General features: G+C 50.2%; 1 protein-coding gene across 6 annotated transcripts in view; it reads left to right on the top strand.

Moving 5' to 3' along the window:
• C2CD3 (C2 domain containing 3 centriole elongation regulator) overlaps positions 1 to 13,963 on the top strand; it is a 128,970-nt gene extending 115,007 nt beyond the window's left edge. For 3 of the 6 annotated variants that reach the window (XM_032640766.1, XM_032640763.1, XM_032640764.1), the window contains one exon: positions 13,171 to 13,963. In XM_032640766.1, coding sequence (XP_032496657.1) covers positions 13,171 to 13,311 — 141 coding nt within the window. In that variant the 3' untranslated portion in view covers positions 13,312 to 13,963. Of the gene's footprint in view, positions 1 to 2,178; positions 5,788 to 9,637; positions 9,727 to 13,170 lie in introns of those variants that run through there. The other 3 variants (XM_032640760.1, XM_032640761.1, XM_032640765.1) reach the window with 2 other exon arrangements.
• The last annotated feature ends 4,405 nt before the right edge of the window (positions 13,964 to 18,368 follow it).

Here is an 18,368-nt window from a genome sequence, read left to right on the forward strand (position 1 = left end):
ATATATATATATTGCAGCACTAGTTACAGTTGCACTATATATTGATATATATCTCCAGAGAAAACCATAATCCGAAAGGATACATGCAACCCAATGTTCATTGCAGCACTACTTACATACACAAACACACACACACACACACACACACACACACACACACACACACACACACACACACACACACACACACACACACATATATATCCAGGAGTGGGATTACTGGATCATATGGTAGTTCTATTTTTAGTTTTTTAAGGAGCCTCCATACTGTTCTCCATAGTGGTTATACCAATTTACATTCCCACCAACATACATTCCCACCAACATACATTCCCACCAACAGTGTAGAGTGCTCCCTTTTCTCTACACCCTCGCCAGCATTTGTTGTTTGTAGTCTTTTTGATGATGGCCATCCTGACCGCTGTAAGGTTGATATCTCATTGTGGCTTTGATTTGCATTTCTCTAATAATTGGCCATGTTGAGCATCTTTTCATGTGCTTTTTGGCCATCTGTATGTGTTCTTTGGAGAAATGTCTATTTAGATCTTCTGCCCATTTTTTGATTGGGTTGTTTGGTTTTTTTGATGTTGAGCTGCATGAGCTGTTTGTATATTTTGGATATTAATCCCTTGTCGGTCACTTCATTTGCAAATATTTTCTCCCATTTTGTGGGTTGTCTTTTCGTTTTGTTTATGGTTTCCTTTGCTGTGCAAAAGCTTTTAAGTTTAATTAGGTCCCATTTGTTTATTTTTGTTTTTATTTTCATTACTCTAGGAGGTGGATTGTGGAGCTTTGAAAAAAACAATTTCAGAGAATAATACATGCTATGAGCAAAATGTATTAGCTTATTTGTTAATTATAATAGCCAACCCCTATGTAATGCTTACCGTGCACTAGACATTATTCTAAGCATTTTACATGTGTAAACTGATTTAATTCTCCCAAGAACCCAGTAAGAGGGGTACTATTGTTATCCCCATTTAATAGATGAGAAAACTGAGGTTCCCATACAGAACTTCCCATACAGACTTACAAGGTATTATAGTTTCTATTCTGTAGAAACTGAGACACATAAAGGTTAAGTAGGTTGTCACCTACCCAGGGTCTCCCAACCAGTATGACTCCAAACTCTGTGCTTTCCGTTGCACCACTTTAAAATCATGACACTTGGCTTACGGTATATTTTTCTAGCTAATTTGCCTTCTTTATATAGGTTTCATTTTGCAGTTAACGTTTAAACATTTTTTAATGCTCTTCCAGGGCCTACTTTGATGACAGATGGGGTCAGTCCAGAAGTATCCTGGGAGCCTAGGGGTATAGTCCTAAAGAGAAGCCATAAGATGTCTAGTTCTTTTACTGGTTTCCTTCCCCACTTCTCCCCCAGCTTCCCCAGCATCATTTTGAGGACACCTCATTTCTTTGGCACATTGATAAGTGTAAATTCCCACACATCTCAGTTTTTATCAAATTTGTATTCCTGTCCTAGAGGAGGAGAGGTGCCAGTCCCCATCAGAAACTCTGCATTTCCGTGGCCTTATTTCTACTCTGGTTCAGGTCACCAGTTCATCTCCTTCTACTCTGCATCTTCCCTTGCATGCCCCATGTATTCACGTCAGCAATTATGCTAGGGTAGCAGGGCTGTGTCCAGCACCAAGCACAAGCTTTTGAACAAGACATCTATGATATGAAATACTGAATCTGCGACGTGGCTAAGTGATCTTGGGCAAGTGACTTGACCTTTCTGAGTCTTGGTTTTTTTTAAAGTAACATCAGGCTAATAGAATTCTTACCTAATAAGAGGATGACAAGAATTACCCTAGAGGAAAAATACAGACACTGTTAGTTTCCTTTCCCTCTTCCCCTCCCAGCCAAGTGGGTGAAATGTGAGTGAGATGTGCCTTGTAGGAAGGGAGGTCTGTGAGTCACTGTGTCTGAGCTGTCAGCTCTCAACTGCCAAATGGAACTGCTGTTCCTGCTTTTGTGCTGTTCCTGCTTTTGTGTTTCTGCCTTCATGATGTGCCAGCTCCTGGGGGGACTTATTATCTTTGATCTATTAAACATAAGACACAAAGGGTGGGAGAGGGATGTAATAATGTTTACTTCAGTTAAAGGGCAAGTCTAGTTTTGAGAAGATAAAGTCTCATACACTTTGTATCCTTTTCTCTTTCTTGCCCACAGCAAAACTCCATTGTTTGTCTGCTGCTCTCAGGAACAGCTCCCTCCTCAGGACCTTATTCGGGGTCCTAGTTAGGGTAGCCAGTCATCACAGTTCACCCGAGCTGTCTCATTTTCAGCATTGAAAGTCCCACGATCCAGGAAACATCAGGGTGTTTGTCGTCCTCACTGGTGATGAGCCTTTCTCACTACTTGATGTGTTTGTAGCAGCACGTTTTCTGCAACTTATGCTCTTGGCTTCATTCCTTCTTCACACCCTGGTCTCAGTTTATTACCATTTCCCTTCAGCATGAAGAACTTCCTTTAGAATTTCATGTAGTGCAGACCTACTGGGAGCTGATGCTCTCAGCTTCAATTGGCTGAAATGTATTTTGCCTTCATTTTTCAAAGATACTTTTTCACTGGATATAGAATTCTAACTTGAATTGTGTTTGTTTTAGCATTTTATTTATTCATTCATTCATTCATTCATTTTAAATTTTGGGCACGCCATGCAGCTTGTGGGATCTTAGTTCCCCGACCAGGGATTGAACCCTGGCCCTCAGCAGTGAAAGCTCCACATCCTAACTACTGGACGGCCAGGGTATTACCTGTTTTAGCATTTTAGAACTATCACTCCACATTCTACTGACCTCCATTGTTTCTGATGAGAAGCAGCTATCATCCTTATTGTTGTTGCCTGGAATGTTATGTGACCTTTGTTCTTTGGCTACTTTTAAGATTATTTTCTTTGGTTTTCAACAGTTTGACTACGATGTTCACAGTTGCAGAGGCTGGATATAGGATGGGGGAGGAAGAGCACATAGGTCTATTCAACAGTATTAACAATGCTTTAGTTCTTAGGTTGGGTTGTGGGTTTATTGATGTTTATTTTTATCATGCTTCATAATTTTAATATGTTAGTATTCTTTGGTATATTACACCATGAAATCACAAAATCGTATGTAATTTAAATTGTAAGAATGATTGAACGGTGACAAAATGGAGACACCAAGTCCTTCCATAGATTTGGCTGTGAATATGGATCAGAAGTATAGGATAGCGGGTGGGGTAGCATCTGAGATAAGGTAAGTTTTTTTGGTTTTTTGTTTTGTTTTTTTTTTTATTTGCGAAAGGCTTCAGCTTTTTCTGTACAGCAGTGCAGTGAGAAAAGAAGAAGGGGAAGATGCAGGAGAGGGAGAGAATAGAAAGACTAGTCCCTGGATCCAGAGCACATGTGGAGATATTAGCCCGTTGAGAAGAGAAAGAAAACTTACCCTATAGCATACAAGCATACAGGCAGACAGAGAAGATGGGTGCTAAAGCAGATAGGATTAGATTTGGTGATAGAGTTTCCCATTTGATGGAAGCTTCTATTTTCTCTTATGTCCATTTATTTATTTTGGCCATGCCATTTGGCATTCGATATCCTAGTTGCCCGACCGGGGATCGAACCCACACCCCTGGCAGTGGAAGCACAGAGTCCTAACCACTGGACTGCCAGGGAAGTCCCTATTTTCTCTTCTTTCTTCTATTTGTGGTTATGTTTCAGTCACAGTCAACAGCTCAAAGTGAGAGGTGGGCAGGGGAGGGCAGGAGCCTTGTCCTGTACCCCCAACTTGAGGATTCCATCTATTTTGCCTCTTCCTAAGGCTCTGAAGGCTGAAGAGGAGCATTTTGAGAGGCTGACTCTTCTCACCCAGTGTCCTGGGACAACTATACTTAGCTCACCTGGCTCCACCACAAGATCTAAGGGAAGGCCTAATCCTTCAACCACACTGAAAAATGCACCTGAACCCAGGAACCTCCCAGACAGTCTCCATTTCTAGCATTTGTGAAACAGGTGTTTTCCCCTTTTCCCCACAGTATAGTGGATACAGTTCTCTGTGTGAACTTCGTCAAGTCTTCTGATTTTTCTGAGTCTGTGTCATCTGTCAGATGGGGTGATCAGGCCTCAAAGCATGGTCGCACTGAAGAGCACCAGGTGTCACACAGATAGGGTATAGAGGCCAGCTCTCAGCCCCCCTTCCTCATGACTGTTTCATCTTCTGGTTGTCACCTCTTCAAGAAGCAAAGGAGGGAGGAGGATGGCGGGTCTAGCAGGACCATCGAACAGCCATCCAGTGGCACCTTTGAAATTCCTTATGAATCAGTCAGGTTCTGCTGCCTCTGCTTTCTCTTTCCTCTTTGTGATAAAGTAACTCTTCAATGGGACAGTTCCCTGGTTTTATGTATAGTTACTTCTGATTCTGTTTGCTTAGCTGCCAGGGGCAAACTAGTTTTATCAACTTCTCTAAAAGGGGAGGTCGAGGATGAGATAGCACTAAGGTACATGTTGTTTTCCCCAGACTTATGTCTTCTGCTCTTGTAGATGTTTCTTTGGGGAAATTTCAACCACTTCAATTATTTCAGTTATTATTACAGTTCGATGACTCTCAAATCCTTATCTTCAGTCCAGACTTCTCTGCCATGCTACAGACACACATGGATCCACCTACATCCTAGAAGTCTTTACTTGATGTTACAAACAATTCAGCACATCCAGACCTTGAGCTTGTCGTCTTCCTTTGCACACCCCCTCTACTGCCGGCATTCCTTATCTCAGTAAACACGACCACGGTCATGTAGTTACCCCTGCCAGAGCATGTGTCGTCTTCCCCTCCTCCTACACCTTTATCCCCCACAACCCACCATCACCAAGGCCTGTGAATTCTGTCCCCTAAATATCTTTGAATCCACTCACTTCTCACCATTTCATTATCTAGCCCCAGTTGTTTCCCCCAGAGCTGTTTCTAACTACTCTTACTCACAACCACACTTTCCCACCACCATGCGTCTCCATACTGAAGCCAGTGATTGGCCACTGTAATCTGACTCTTACCCCACTTTACCACCGGAGGAGGGAGGGACTCTTCAAGGTTGTCAAAATCCAAAAAAAAACCCTCCATATTCCTAAACCGGTTATTAAATCTGAGTGCCCAGTTTCTTTGATCTCTCAGCGGCATGAGACACAGTTGATCTCTCTCCTGTAAACATTTTCTTCACTTGTTTCTAAGGCATCAGTGCTTCTTGGTTCTCTTCTTCCCTTGTTGGCAGCTCCTGCTCAGCCACCTTTGCTGGTTCTCCTTCATTTCCCCTACTTGTTAATAGGGGTGACCAGGGTGTGGTCTTTAGACTTCTCTATTTACATTTACTTTCTAGATGATCCTGTATGATCTCAAGGCTTTAAATCCCCTCTATATGCCGAAGACTCATAATGATTATCTTAGCCCAGACCTCTCCTCTAACTCTAGGCTCGTATGTCCAGCTGCCTACTCAATATATCCAAACTCAACTCCAGATTTTATTCCTCAGCTCTGTTCCTTGGTCTTCCCCATCTCAGTTAATAGATATTCTATCCTTCTAGTTTAGTTGTTCCTGCCAAAACCCTTGGAATCCTCTCTGATGCCTTGATTTCCAATCCACCAGGAAATTCTGGCAGCTCTACCTCTAAATTCAGATCCATCCACTGCTCACCACTCCCACCACTACCTGGTCTAAACTGTCATCATCTCTCGCCTAGATTGTTGCAGGAGCCTCCTAACTTGCCTTTCTGCTTCTACCCTTGCCCCCATTCCCCATACAGTCTCCTGTTAAGTTGCTCCAGACGCGCAGGCTCAGCGGCCCAGCCGCTCCACATGTGGGATCCTCCCGGACCGGGGCACGAACCCGCATCCCCTGCATCGGCAGGCAGACTCTCAACCACTGCGCCACCAGGGAAGCCCTCCTGTTAAGTTTTTAAGACGTTAAGTAAATCGTCAAATAAATCATGTGACTTCTCCACTCAGAACCCTCCAGTAACTTACCATCGATGACTAGGAGAGCCCGAGGTGGGTCTGAGGACAGGCAGGCCAGAGAGTAGGAAAGTAGTTTGGGCCTCCAACTTGAAATTTACATCTTTCAGCAAATTACAAAGCCAATAGTCCTGAGCTAGGTGCAGAAGTAGACAGAGGAGCTGTGGTCCCTTCCCCCGCCAAAGCTTACAGCTCCCCAGGGGACTAAGCTTTAAATGTAAGTTCCACCAACTCCACCAAGCGCCCTTTGTGCTTAAAGTGCTAGACGTGGTGCCATGGACCCTCTTCAGGGAGGTCACAGTTCCTTGAGAGGCACTGGCCACCAAACCACTCACTAACTTTCTCAAATGACATTAGCCTATATTAGTACGTAAGTAAAACAAAACAAAGAGAATGCGTACAGGGAAAGGAAGACAGAGCCATGTAGGGTGGCATGAGTAGAATTCAGCAAAGATGAAGGAAAGGCTTTGAAGGCTGTGGATTTGGAGAAAAGAAACCTCTCAGAGAATCAACAGAATGTGGTAACTGGGAAGCACAAACAGGATGTGCTAGAGGGGAGGTCAGAGCTGGGGAGAGATCAGCCTGGACCAAAGCAGTCAGGATAGGAATCAGAAGTAAAGAGCAAGAATCAACCTGTCATCTGAGCTCCTGGACTAACCACAGGCCTGGGGCCAGATGCTATTGTTCATGAGGAGTGTGTGTAGGAGGCAGGAGGTCGGCAACAAGGCCAGGCACGAGTGTCCCCTTGAAAGCCTTGAGTTGTCCAACTCCCACCCCACCTTAGAGTTCTCACCTCCACTTGGCCAGACCACAGTGTTTCAGACATCATCGGGATCGAGGTGCTCCAGGCAGCTGGGGAGCTGAGTCAGCAAACCTGGTTTCTTTTTTTTTTTTTTTAATGGCTGCGTTCGGTCTTCATTGCAGTGCGCGGGCTTTCTCTAGTTGCGGTGAGCGGGGGCCCTTCTCGTTCCGGTGCGCGGGCTTCTCATTGCAGTGGCTTCTCTCATTGCAGAGCACGGGATCTAGGCGCACGGGCTTCAGTAGTTGTGGCGCACAGGCTTAGTTGCTCCGTGGTATGTGGGATCTTCCCGGACCAGGGCTCGAACCTGTGTCCCCTGCATTGGCAGGCGGATTCTTAACCACTGCGCCACCAGGGAAGCCCAAACCTGGTTTCTTGCCCTGGCTCTGCTTCTGGCCTTCTGAGGTGCTGAACAAGGTCTGAGGAGGCAACACGGACATAATTTGTGGCTATACGTCCCTCTTCTCTCCTACCAGGCAGTTTTGTATAGCGGTTAGGCACATGGCCTCTGAATCCAGACAGCCTAAGTTCAGAGCTCAGTTTTGCCACTTTCTAGCTGTGTAACCTGGTGCAAGTTACCTACCTTTTCTGTGCTTCAGTTCCTTTATCTGAAAAATGGGTGAAACAGTACCTGCCTCCTAGAGCCTGTGTAGGGTTAACCGAGTAAGATGTTAAGTACCTAGAGCAGTTTTTAGCATATGACATAGTAGGAACTATATGAATGTTAACTATTGTTATTTTTATCATCATTATTATTGAGACAACTTCCCCTCTTGTGCTATTACATTCTGGGGGGACTAGTAGGAAAAAAATGCTAAGGGATAGGGACATCATCAAAAGCTTAGCACCAGGCGCAGGGAGCCGCAGGGACCTGGGAAGTTAGACCCCACAGGGCAGCCCCAGAAGGATGGAGAGCATTGCTCAGGGCCCTAGCAGTTGATTGTGTGCTCAGTTCAGACCCTGAATTAGAGGCCCAGGATGACCCACTGCCCCCACCTAAGGGTGGTAGAGCCCTAGCCTCAGAAGTCCGTGGCCTGCCTGCCTTTGAGTCCTGAGGCTGCTTCTTTTCTCCCAGGAGCCCAAAGAATTCTTCTGTCCCTTGGTTTCCCTTCCCCAAGCCCAGATCCATCTAAGAGAAACACAGTCTTAGTAGAGGAGCCCAGTCCTCCATAAAATCACCAGACCAGATGGTTGGAGTCCAAGAGAAGTTCCTGAGCCTGGTGTCCTCTTCTCACCCTGTGGTCCAGGCCTGATGGCTGAGCTGCCCATCTTGGGGCAAGAAGCCCTGACCTGTTACCTCACCTCTTTTAGCTACCAAGTCCCTAGCCCTCTGCAGAGACCCAGGAGGAGTCCCAAAGGTCAAAGAGCTTCTGATTCAGGCCACACAAAGCTTTGAGGAGGAGATGAGCTCTCTGGCCAAGGGTGTACAGAAGTCAGGGGAAGCAGCCAGAATTGGCTGGTGCCCACCTTGGCGCAGATGCAGTTTGGCCGGCACCGCGAGGGAAAGGGCCTACAGGTCTGCTGGGCAGGTGCTAGGCTCAAGTTGCCTGAGCGCTGAGGCCAGAGTCTGGGAGGAGCCAGGAGTTCCAAGGGTGTCACTTTAACCCTTCCCTCTCACTGGCAGGGAGTGGGTTCAGAAGGTTGAAGAGTCTTGATCTAGTCTGGCGTCTTCACGGTGCAGGCTGGGAGACTGAGGCCCGGGCTGAGGGGTGACACAGGCCCTGCAGAATAGGCCGGTTGCCAGGGAAGCCTTCTCGGAGGAAGGCAAGGGAGGCATCAGGGGGTGGGGAGGAACAGAGGCAGCATGTAGGTAGTGAGAACCACATGACCAGAACTCTGAGGCAGGAATGGAGGGTGAACTCAGAGCGTGGAGCCCAGCCACACTGCAGCTGGGCTAGGTGGTCAGATTTAGGATTGGCCTCTCAAGGCTGGGCACCTGGTCTGCGAGTATTATCCTCGCTTCCCCCCTGCTCTTAGTTGCAGCTGCTGAGTTTGCTACCTCTTTAGCACAGGGAAGTCCTAGTCCCAGCCTTTGGAGAGGACTCTGGGAGCCACCACAGGGGAAGGCAGCCAGCCAAGTAGGTGAAAGTTGAACAAGGCAGGCGGCTCTACCGAGCCTCACTCACCTCTGAAGCAGCAATCTGTTGGCAGCCCTATCCTAGCCAGCCAGAACCAGCTGGCTGTTTACTTTCTGTTTTCAGCTCTTTGGAGAGTTTTGCTTCTAGCCCCTGAGGCAGTGTTTATGTCATTGTAAGGGATCTGCTCTGGGGAAGAAAACAAAACTTCAAACCTGATGCCAGGCCCAGGGGCTCAACGGGTGGGGAGCACTGGTAGGGGGAGAGTATGGCCAGTCCTGGCCTAGCCCTGGGCATCCCTTTGGGGGTGCTGTACCCCACTTCTGCTCCAGCTGAAGTGAGGTCTCAGAACAGCAGGGCTTCATTTTGCTCTCCGCAGCTGGTGTCTCCAGCTTATTTAGCCCCTGTGCTTTTGTATCTGGCCAGAGCCTTGGTCACATCTGAATTGTATTTCAGCTTCTCTGTAGACCTGGGGCAAAGAGGCAAACAAGTCCCCAGCTCCACTTGGTAATGAAGATACTGAGACACAGAGAGACAAAGTGTCTTGGCCTCAAGCAAGTGGGGCAGTTGGGCTGGGCCACAGACCAGTGTTCCTTCCACTCCACCCCACTGCCTCCCCTCTGAGAAAGTCCCAGGGACACCCAGAAGCAGGGGTAAATGGGGGTGCCTGCACCTCCCACCCTCCTGGAAACATGTGGTCTATGTAGGGATATCCATCTGGGGACTAGATGGAGGGAACCCAGAACACAGTGGCTTGAATCAGCTCACATTTCAAGGCCAAAGAAGAGGGCTGGAGCCTCCTGAGAGAGCGTTTGGAGAAGATGCTATCACAGGGAGCTGGCCAAAGAGGGAGCCACGGGCCGGGGTAAGTCCCTGGGTTACAGGGTGCCTCCCCCTGTATTACCTGCTCATCCTGATCTGTTTTCAGATGAGGAAACCAAGGCCCAGAGAGGAAGTGACTTGCCCAAAGCCACTTGGCTAAGAAGTGGTAGAGCCAGGACTAGAGCCACTCCCCCACCAGGGTTAGCCTCTTGGTGTGAGGAACCCCTGGAAGCCCCATATTTTCCTGCCACCACTGCTCCTTACTCCTCCCCTGATGCTTTATTTTCTCCGTGCTGGAGTTCTGTCTTTGACATTGAAGGCTCCTTTGAGACGTCTGTCTCAAACAATAGGCCAAGAAGCCTGGGTATCCAGGTGCCCAGAAAAGAGCAGGCCCCCATATTTGGAAGTGGGAGAAGTTAATAGGAGAGCTGGATGGATTTAATGGGACAATCAGAGCCCCTCATAAACTGCCAGGCTTAACACCCAGACCACAATAAAGCCTGTTCTGTCCTTCACCCCAGGACAGGGGTCAGCCCCATGCCCCCTGATCATTGGAAAGTCCAAGAGGAATATGGTCAGTTCCTCCCCAGACATTCAGGAACTTGAGCCCCTCCCTTGCTGGGTTTGTCTTCTGCTCTCCATACCTGCAGTCAACCAGTCCCATCCCCCTGGCTTTCCCAGCATATAAATTCCTTCTTCGCACCTTTGCTCAATCTAAGACTACCTGGAATATCCTCTCTCATACTCTTTGTTCAGATTCCACCTTCATGTTTTTTTTTTTTTTTTTTTTTTTTTTTTATGCGTTACGCGGGCCTCTCACTGTTGTGGCCTCTCCCGTTGCGGAGGACAGGCTCCGGACGCGCAGGCTCAGCGGCCATGGCTCATGGGCCCAGCCGCTCCGCGGCATGTGGGATCTTCCCAGACCGGGGCACGAACCCGTGTCCCCTGCATCGGCAGGCGGACTCTCAACCACTGCGCCACCAGGGAAGCCCCCACCTTCATGTTTTAAGTCTGTCTTCTTGAAAGTACCCTTCCAGGGACTTCACCCCACGTATGACACCCACTGTCCAGACTCCAAGGCCGCTGCAGCCCCTCAGTCTGATGGTCATGCTTCCATGTGGGCTCCTCCTGCCTCCCCACGGAGGCTGAGGCTCCTCAAACCATAAGCTATGGTGACAGTTTGCTGGTGCCCCCAGAGCTCCAGCAGGAGCATGGGAGTATTTTCAGAGGAGTGGTGGGTACATGGAGGGGTGTCCCTGCGTGGGCAGCTACACCTCTGCCCAGCCCCGCCAAGGCTGTATGTCTCGGGATAGCAACCCTGACGAAGAAAGAGACTTTACTACTAGTCAAGATGTTTTCAGACCCTTTTGAGGTCAACAAAAGCCACATGCTGCTGGCCTTCCACAGCTCTGCCCTGCCCAGTACACAGAGCCAAACCCCGTCCTGTCCCCGGGCCTGGGCCATGCAGGTAAGGCCCCCTAGGTGGCTGGGTCCAGGTGTGGGTACTGCGAGGCTGGCTGTGGCTGGTTCACAGATGTCAGCCCAGCTAGCAGGTGCAGGCCTGTGCTCACGCTGCCCCTCCAGTGCAGTGACCTCACCCCCCCCCCCCCACAGCTCTGCTGAAACCCTGCGCGTCTCAGATCCCACCTCTGCATGAAGCCGCCCTGTCCTTCCCAGCTGTCATGAATTGCTCTTTCTCTGTGCTCCCGGGCTCTAAGCTTCCTCTTTGTGATTGCTGGGTAGGTCAGCATTCGTCTCCCCTCTAGCTTGAACAATCACTGGTTCTGGAATGAATGAAAGAATGACTGAATGAGATATTTGCTGCAAGAGGCAGTCTCCTCCCCAATTAATTTAAGCCTCTGGTCACCGTGGCTTGACCCATTCACTGGTCTATCAGCTACCAAGCTCCCATCTTGGACCTGTCTCAGTGGGAGTCACAAGCATCAGAGACAGGCCATGCCCTGCAGGAGCATCCAGTCTGGAGGGAGAGGGCCTCAGGCAGTGGCTGGGTGGCTTGCCTCCCCAGCCTGAGGCATTATGGGGTGCAGGTGCCTCCCGTGTTTTGAAAGGAAGAACTACAAACACCAGCACAGGGTGGGTTTCCTTTCTCCCCTTTTAGCCTAGGCCTGTCTGGAAGATGGGGAGCTGTATGTACTCACCTCTGCTGGGCATGTCCAGCCCCTAGCTCCGCTTTGCTCTTGGTTCTCCAGCAAAGAGAACCTGCCTGTGGGCTGTCCGTGCTGAGAGCTTGTCAGGTTGTATGCACTCCCTTGGCATTTGGAATTCCAGATTGACAGGGACCCTCAAGATTGCCTGACTTCCATTCCCCCTATCACTTCCTGGCTGCTATTCTAATTCTTTGAATAGCTCTCTCTGTCTCCCCAGTTTAACTGTGAGCTATGGAGATCGAGAACTGTTCATCTCTATCTCCCTCTCACAGTAGGCAGTAAGAAGGTTAAAGAAGTGAAGGAAAGAAGGAATTACTGAATATTACTGATCCCACAAGCAACTCTACTCCCACAAGCAATGGGCCTCAGTTTCCCATTAGCAGAATTACTAAGGGGCAGGGAAGTAGTCTTAATCTCTAGGGTCTCCACCAAGCTGATTCTTGGGGCGTAGGGAGTGGTGCATGTGCTTTCAGTATTTGGGGACAGGCTGCACGCTGTGGAGTCAGCCACGTTTGCCTGTCGGGGCAACTCCCATGTCCTTTCAGCACTGCCTCTTCCTCTTCCATGTCACCAGGCCTCCACCTCTTCCCTGGGGCCTTGCTGTCAGCCACCTGCCTGGGGTGGCTTTCCTGTATCCTTTGAGCTCCTTCAGGGCAGGAACCTGGCACAGAGTAAGCACAGAAACAAGCAAACAAAAGGGTTAGAGGAGCAAATGGGTGAGTCATAGAGGAGTCCAGAGGACCACGACGTCATAACCCAAATGCACGCACCTTAAAGGGGAAATTCGTGATACCCAGTCAGCCCAAGACAGGGAGATGTTTGGTAGCAGGGCTGTGGGTATGTGCTTCATGACACCTGGCAGCTCCAGGAACTCCCCAGGGCCATACAGATAGTGTATTTTTCACCAGCATCTTCTCCCTGGCAGGGTCACACTTGGGACAGTCACGCTTCGAGGACAAATGACTTGTCTAGACACATGCAGCAAGAGAAGGGATGTCCTGGAGGAGACTGCCCCTCCTTCTCTAGAGGCATAGAAGGAGTCTGAACAGGGGTTTACATCTTAGGTCTGCTACTCCGAGCTGTGGGACCTTGAGTTTATTTCACCTGAACTTTAGTTGCCTCATCCATGACATGGGAACCATGTACCAACCTGTGGGGTCGAGGTGAGGGTTAAACACACTCAGGTATGTAAAGTGCTTTGTAAATCAGTCAGCTCTATACCAGTATTAGCCAAAGGACCAAAAGACGAGAAGAGTCAAAGTCATCTTTAGGCAGTGCCATGTGCGCAGTGCTAACCTAGCTGACCTCCTCCTCTCCAGGGCAAGAGCGAGACCACCAGGGGAGCCCTGTCCCAAAGGCCTTGTCGTCCCAGACCTAACTCGCTGCCTCCCAGCCTGTCTGAGGAAGAAACTCGCAGGATTGCACGGATATTTTCTTCTCGATACTCCCAGAAAGACTAATGCAGCCCAAGAGACTGAGGGAAGGACCACCCACCCAATCACCCTCAGCCTTGTCTGGCCTCCCTCAGGGCTGTGAAAGCCCTGAAACCACCACCAGCCTTGTCCCTGGACACCAGTCAGCCCAGACTAGAGGAGCGTCACAGACCAGCCCAGTGTCCACCTGCCAGGACTTCAGCTTCCTCCTCGGATGGTGAGGCAAAGGCTAGAAATGGTGGATTCCAGTGCCCAAGTGGCCCACCCGTCTTTTGACCAGGGGACCCAAGCGGGCATCTTTCGGCTGGGAAACTCCTCCCAGTGTCCTTGACCAGAGCTTCCTGCTGACAGGAGCCTACCCTCTGCCTGAAGATGATAGGCCCTTTTTCCTTAAAGGGGTTGGGGAGGGTGGGTGGAGATTTTGTGCATCGTGCATAGCCAGGGAAATCCTGGGGCCGACCTCCAGTTCATTTGCTTGGGAATAAGGGTATTTTATAGATAAAACTATTTTTAATGCTGTGTTGAAATAATCAGTAGGAGAGGAGGGGGAAATTATCTCCTTCAAACTTTTTATCTGATTGTCTGAAACTCTAACCATGCTTTTAACTTACTGTTTTTACCCAGCTCTGAAGGTCATTGTTCCTGCCTGTGTTTGAATAAAATCATATTGGTATTTGTATTCTGTGCACAAGTGTTTCCCAGGTTGGCCACTGGACTGCAGTGTCTGTCAGAAATTTGCTTGTGCTCTGACAGCCAGAGAGAAAGCTTTGCAACCATACAATCCCTTGGAGAAGCTCATCTGGAGCGGGGGGTCCAGGGTCACCATGAGACTCCTGACTCCTCCAAAGATTAGGTTGATGCCGATTAGGGTGACGCCTAGTGTTTCCTTTGCTGGTACCTCAGATCTATCAGCACAGTAATGGGGCTCATGGCACAGGCCCGCTCAGAATGCCCCATCTCTCTGGGATGAGTACATAGCTCTGGCTTAGACTGTCAGACTCCAAACATTCGAGCAGCTACCATAGAAAGGGCCTGTGGGGAGCATTAGAAGGGGGCAGAAATGTGCAGAGTGGCTGGGAGGGAACTACCTGGAGGGCCCTGCTTTCCACCCCCAAGCATAGGTCATCTCAGTCCTCAGAACAACTCTATAACCCACTCTTATGATTCCCGTCTTATAGTTAAACAACTGAAGCTCAACGAAGTTAAGTGACTTGCCTCTGTTCATGTACTTAGGAAGCAGATCACACAAGACACCTCCAGACATGTCACAAGGCTTCTGTGCCCAGGATACAGCCAGTTAAGTGCTTTGAATTCGGGGAGTTCATGGAGGAAACCATGTGGGCTGGAGCAGTCAGAGAAGGCTTCCTTGAAGAGCTAAGTCTGGGGGTGAGACCAGGGAGGAACCAGCAGGGCATGCGGGCCACGGTCCAGCTGGGGAGAGAGCAGAGACGGGTCCGGCTCTGCCACTTCCCGATAGGTCCCCTCCGGCTTGACTGCGCGAGCCTCTATCTGTCTGAGCCTCTGTTGCCTCATCTGTAAAGCAAGATAAGAAGCCCAGCTTCACTGGGTTGTTGAGAAGATTAAATGAGATGACGTTTGTGAAAGTGCTTTGCCAGCAATTGGCACTTAATGGAAACGTAGGAAATGTCAGCCCCACCCACCCCTCCCCCACTGACCCGGAGCAAGTCAGTAGATAGGCAGGCTCACCACTAACTGTGAGGCAGGACATGCCCCAGAGGGTACAGGGTGATGCAGGGTGCCCCCCTCATCGGTCAAGTGCACTCAGACCAGCATGTCCCCCTTCATCTGTTTGTCTCAGCCCCCTAACCTTCGGCCTGCCAGCTCACCTCCTCCCCAGTGTCTCCCTCTCAGCTCACCAGCCGCCTGTCTGCCAGGAGCTTTCAAGGCCCAGGTCTCCGCCTCCCTTGAGGCCACAGAGAAGCTAGGGGCCCAGGCCTGAGGGGTTACGCCTCAGGTGAAGAATTTTCCTTCCCAATCCTGCTCCAGCTCCTGTAAATAACTTGATGGGGTCGAGTTAGGATAAGGACATGCATGACTCCTACCCAGGCTGAGGGCGGCCTCTGATAACACAGAGGCACCCTGAGGGTCTGAAAACCTCCCCCTACGCTTACAGAGTGTGTTATTTACCAGTGTCTTCTCCCCAGAAGTTGGATCTATTTTGCAGTAACAGCTCAGACGAGAAACACCCTGCCAAGCATGCAGCACCCGCTAAGGGCATGAGGTACATGTTTGTTCCACCACCACCAACAGAACTAGCCAGCGTCTCCCTACTTCCCTTTCAGCACTCCCTCCACAGAGCCCTGAAAATGGGTGCTTCTGATCACCCAGAGGTTGGCTGATCTCAGCCCATGGCAGCCAGCTTTGGAACTTCTAGCACAGGCTGGATTCTGGGGACACGGAGCCAAAGCAGACAGATCTGGCCCTGCCCTCGAAGAGCTCCCAAGCCCACATGAGCTAAGCTGCCCTCCCTCTGGGTCTCTCCAGGGACCACCGCCCCCTTGTTTGGGTTCCGACTATTTACCCCTCCCCACCTCCTGGCTGCAATTCACCCACCACCTCCAGACTGCCATTTTCAGTTGGAGCCAAGAACCTACTTCCAGAACGCTCCCCACCTCAGCAGCCCTAGCAGCCCCTTCCCTTCATAGGACTAACCCAACTGCCTGTTCTGCTGACACTGAGGCAGGGACTGCTCCAAGGAGGACCTTTGCACTTGAGTGTCTGGACTTGTGACCATGGCCATGGCTCTGCGCCCAAGTCTAGCAGTGGCCTCTGCCTGCTCCTCTGCCCCACCCAGTCACCTCCCTTCCCTTCCCACCTCTCTTCTCTCCTCCCCTGCCCCTCCCTCCTCTCTACTCAGTCACCTGGATCCCAGGTTCAGATTCGCCCACCCCTTACCCTCCGTGCCTACCAACGGGGCCTCAGCGGCTGCTGCGAGGAACCCTTCCCGCCCCACCCCTCACACCCTCCCCAGAACCCTTCGGCTTCAGGCGTGTCCATGCTGAAGCCCCCAAGTGTCATATCATAGAGAACAGTGTCATATCATGGAGAACAGATGGATCCAAAGTACATTACAGTTTGCAGGCTGGAAGTCAGGCCCTGCCAAGTATTGCGACCTGGGTGAGTCACTGTCCCTCCCTAAGACTCTGTTTTCCCCTCTGCAACCTAAGCACTAAAATGCATGGATCCTCAGCCATAGAAAGGAATGAAGTGCTGACACATGCTCCAACATGGATGAACTTGGAAAACACTGCTAAGTCAGAGGCCAGTCACAAAAGGTCACATATGGTGTGGTTCTATTTATACAAAATGTTCAGAATCAGCAAATCTGTAGAGACAAAGTAGATTAGTGATTGCCTGGGGTTGTGGGGAGGGGAGAAAGGAAGCGACACTGTTGATGTGCACGGGGATATTGGGGAGGGTAATGAAAGTGTTCTAAAACTGATGGTTGCATAACTGTGAATACGCTAAAAACCGTTGAATCGTACCAGTTACATAGGTAAATTGTATGGTATGGGAATTATATCTCAATAAAGCTATTTAAAAAAAAAAAAAAAAACTTAGGGCTTCCCTGGTGGCGCAGTGGTTGAGAGTCCGCCTGCCGATGCAGGGGACACGGGTTCGTGCCCCGGTCCGGGAAGATCCCACATGCCGCGGAACGGCTGGGCCCGTGAGCCATGGCCGCTGAGCCTGCGCGTCCAGAGCCTGTGCTCCGCAACGGGAGAGGCCACAACAGTGAGAGGCCTGTGTACCGCAAAAAAAAAAAAAAAAAAGTGACAAGTCCAAACCCCCCACCCCATATATACCCTCATCACCCGAGGAAGCACTTCTTTAATCAGCTGGAAAGGGCTAGTTTAAAGAACCCCAAGTCAAGGGAGCTGAAGCAGGTCTGGAACTCCAAGCTTCCCCCTCACCTTCCTGCCCCTCACCAGCTGCCTCTGGTCAAGTGACCAGGCTGTCAACTAGCTTCTCCAGGATAAGGTTTCAGGTCAGCCAGAGTGTATAAAGACAGGTGCCAAGCCAGAGGCTGCAGGGACGACAGCAAATGACAGAGGGGTGATCAGGTCCCTGCTGCCACCTCCTGGGATGGAGTCCTGAGGAGCCTTAAAGAGACCCTATGCTTCCCCCACTTTGGCTGGACTCACAGGTAAGACCCCAATCTCCACCCCACCTTCCTCCTCCAAGTTCTCCCCTCGCAGCAGCCTACGGAGAGCAGCCAGGAGCTGTCAGGGGTCGCTAACCAATAGCAGGACAGAGCCGGGAGAGGTTGAGTCAAGATGAGGGAACGGCAGCCCTGACGAGGGCACTATGGCGGGGCTGGGACTCCACCCCAGCTCCTGTGTCACTCACCCAGGACTCACTTCCCCCTTGCCCTGCTGGCTGCCTCTGCTGTGATTTTGCAAATCCCCATAGATAAAGAGGTGGCTTTCTCCTTAGTCTGACCCAGAGTCCCCAGGATTTCCCCAGAGCATAAAGCCCTTTCCCCATGAGGCCCCCTCTCCTGAGTAGGGGGGCCACCCCAGCTCTGCTCAGACAGCTTCCTCAGTGGGGATGCAGTAGAGGCTTTGCCAGGAGGGTGGAGTCAGGCAGCGTATCTCAGAAAAGGGGCTTCTGATCCCTGCTTCAGAGCCACCACAGAGAACTTGTTTCTAATGCAGATTCCCAGACCCCAGCTCAGACCTGAATCTCCGGGGCTGAGGGCCAAGAATCCACTCTGTAAACAAGCAGCTCAGGGATCCTGAGCTCTCCCTGAAGTCTCACACTGGGTGGTGGAACAGGAACAGGTGCTAGACAGACCTGGGCTCTAATTCCAGCTCCATCCCATTAGCCTTACGATTAGCTGAAGCCCTGGAAGCCCCAGGGCCCTTGTTTATGAGGACAATCTTAGCAGCTACCTTGTATGCCGTATAAAGGGGTTGAACTAGTCAATGCCTGTAAAGCCCTCAGCACGGTGCCTGGTGCAGGAAGCACTCGGCAGATGTTAATGGGGCACCATGACTCTGCGCGTGCAGGCTGAAATGTCCCATCCCTCACGTGCCCCAGCAGAGCACAGGAAGGAGGGTCTG

The sequence above is a fragment of the Phocoena sinus genome, chromosome 8 (assembly GCF_008692025.1).
Source record: "Phocoena sinus isolate mPhoSin1 chromosome 8, mPhoSin1.pri, whole genome shotgun sequence".
Classification (NCBI taxonomy): Eukaryota; Metazoa; Chordata; class Mammalia; order Artiodactyla; family Phocoenidae; genus Phocoena; species Phocoena sinus.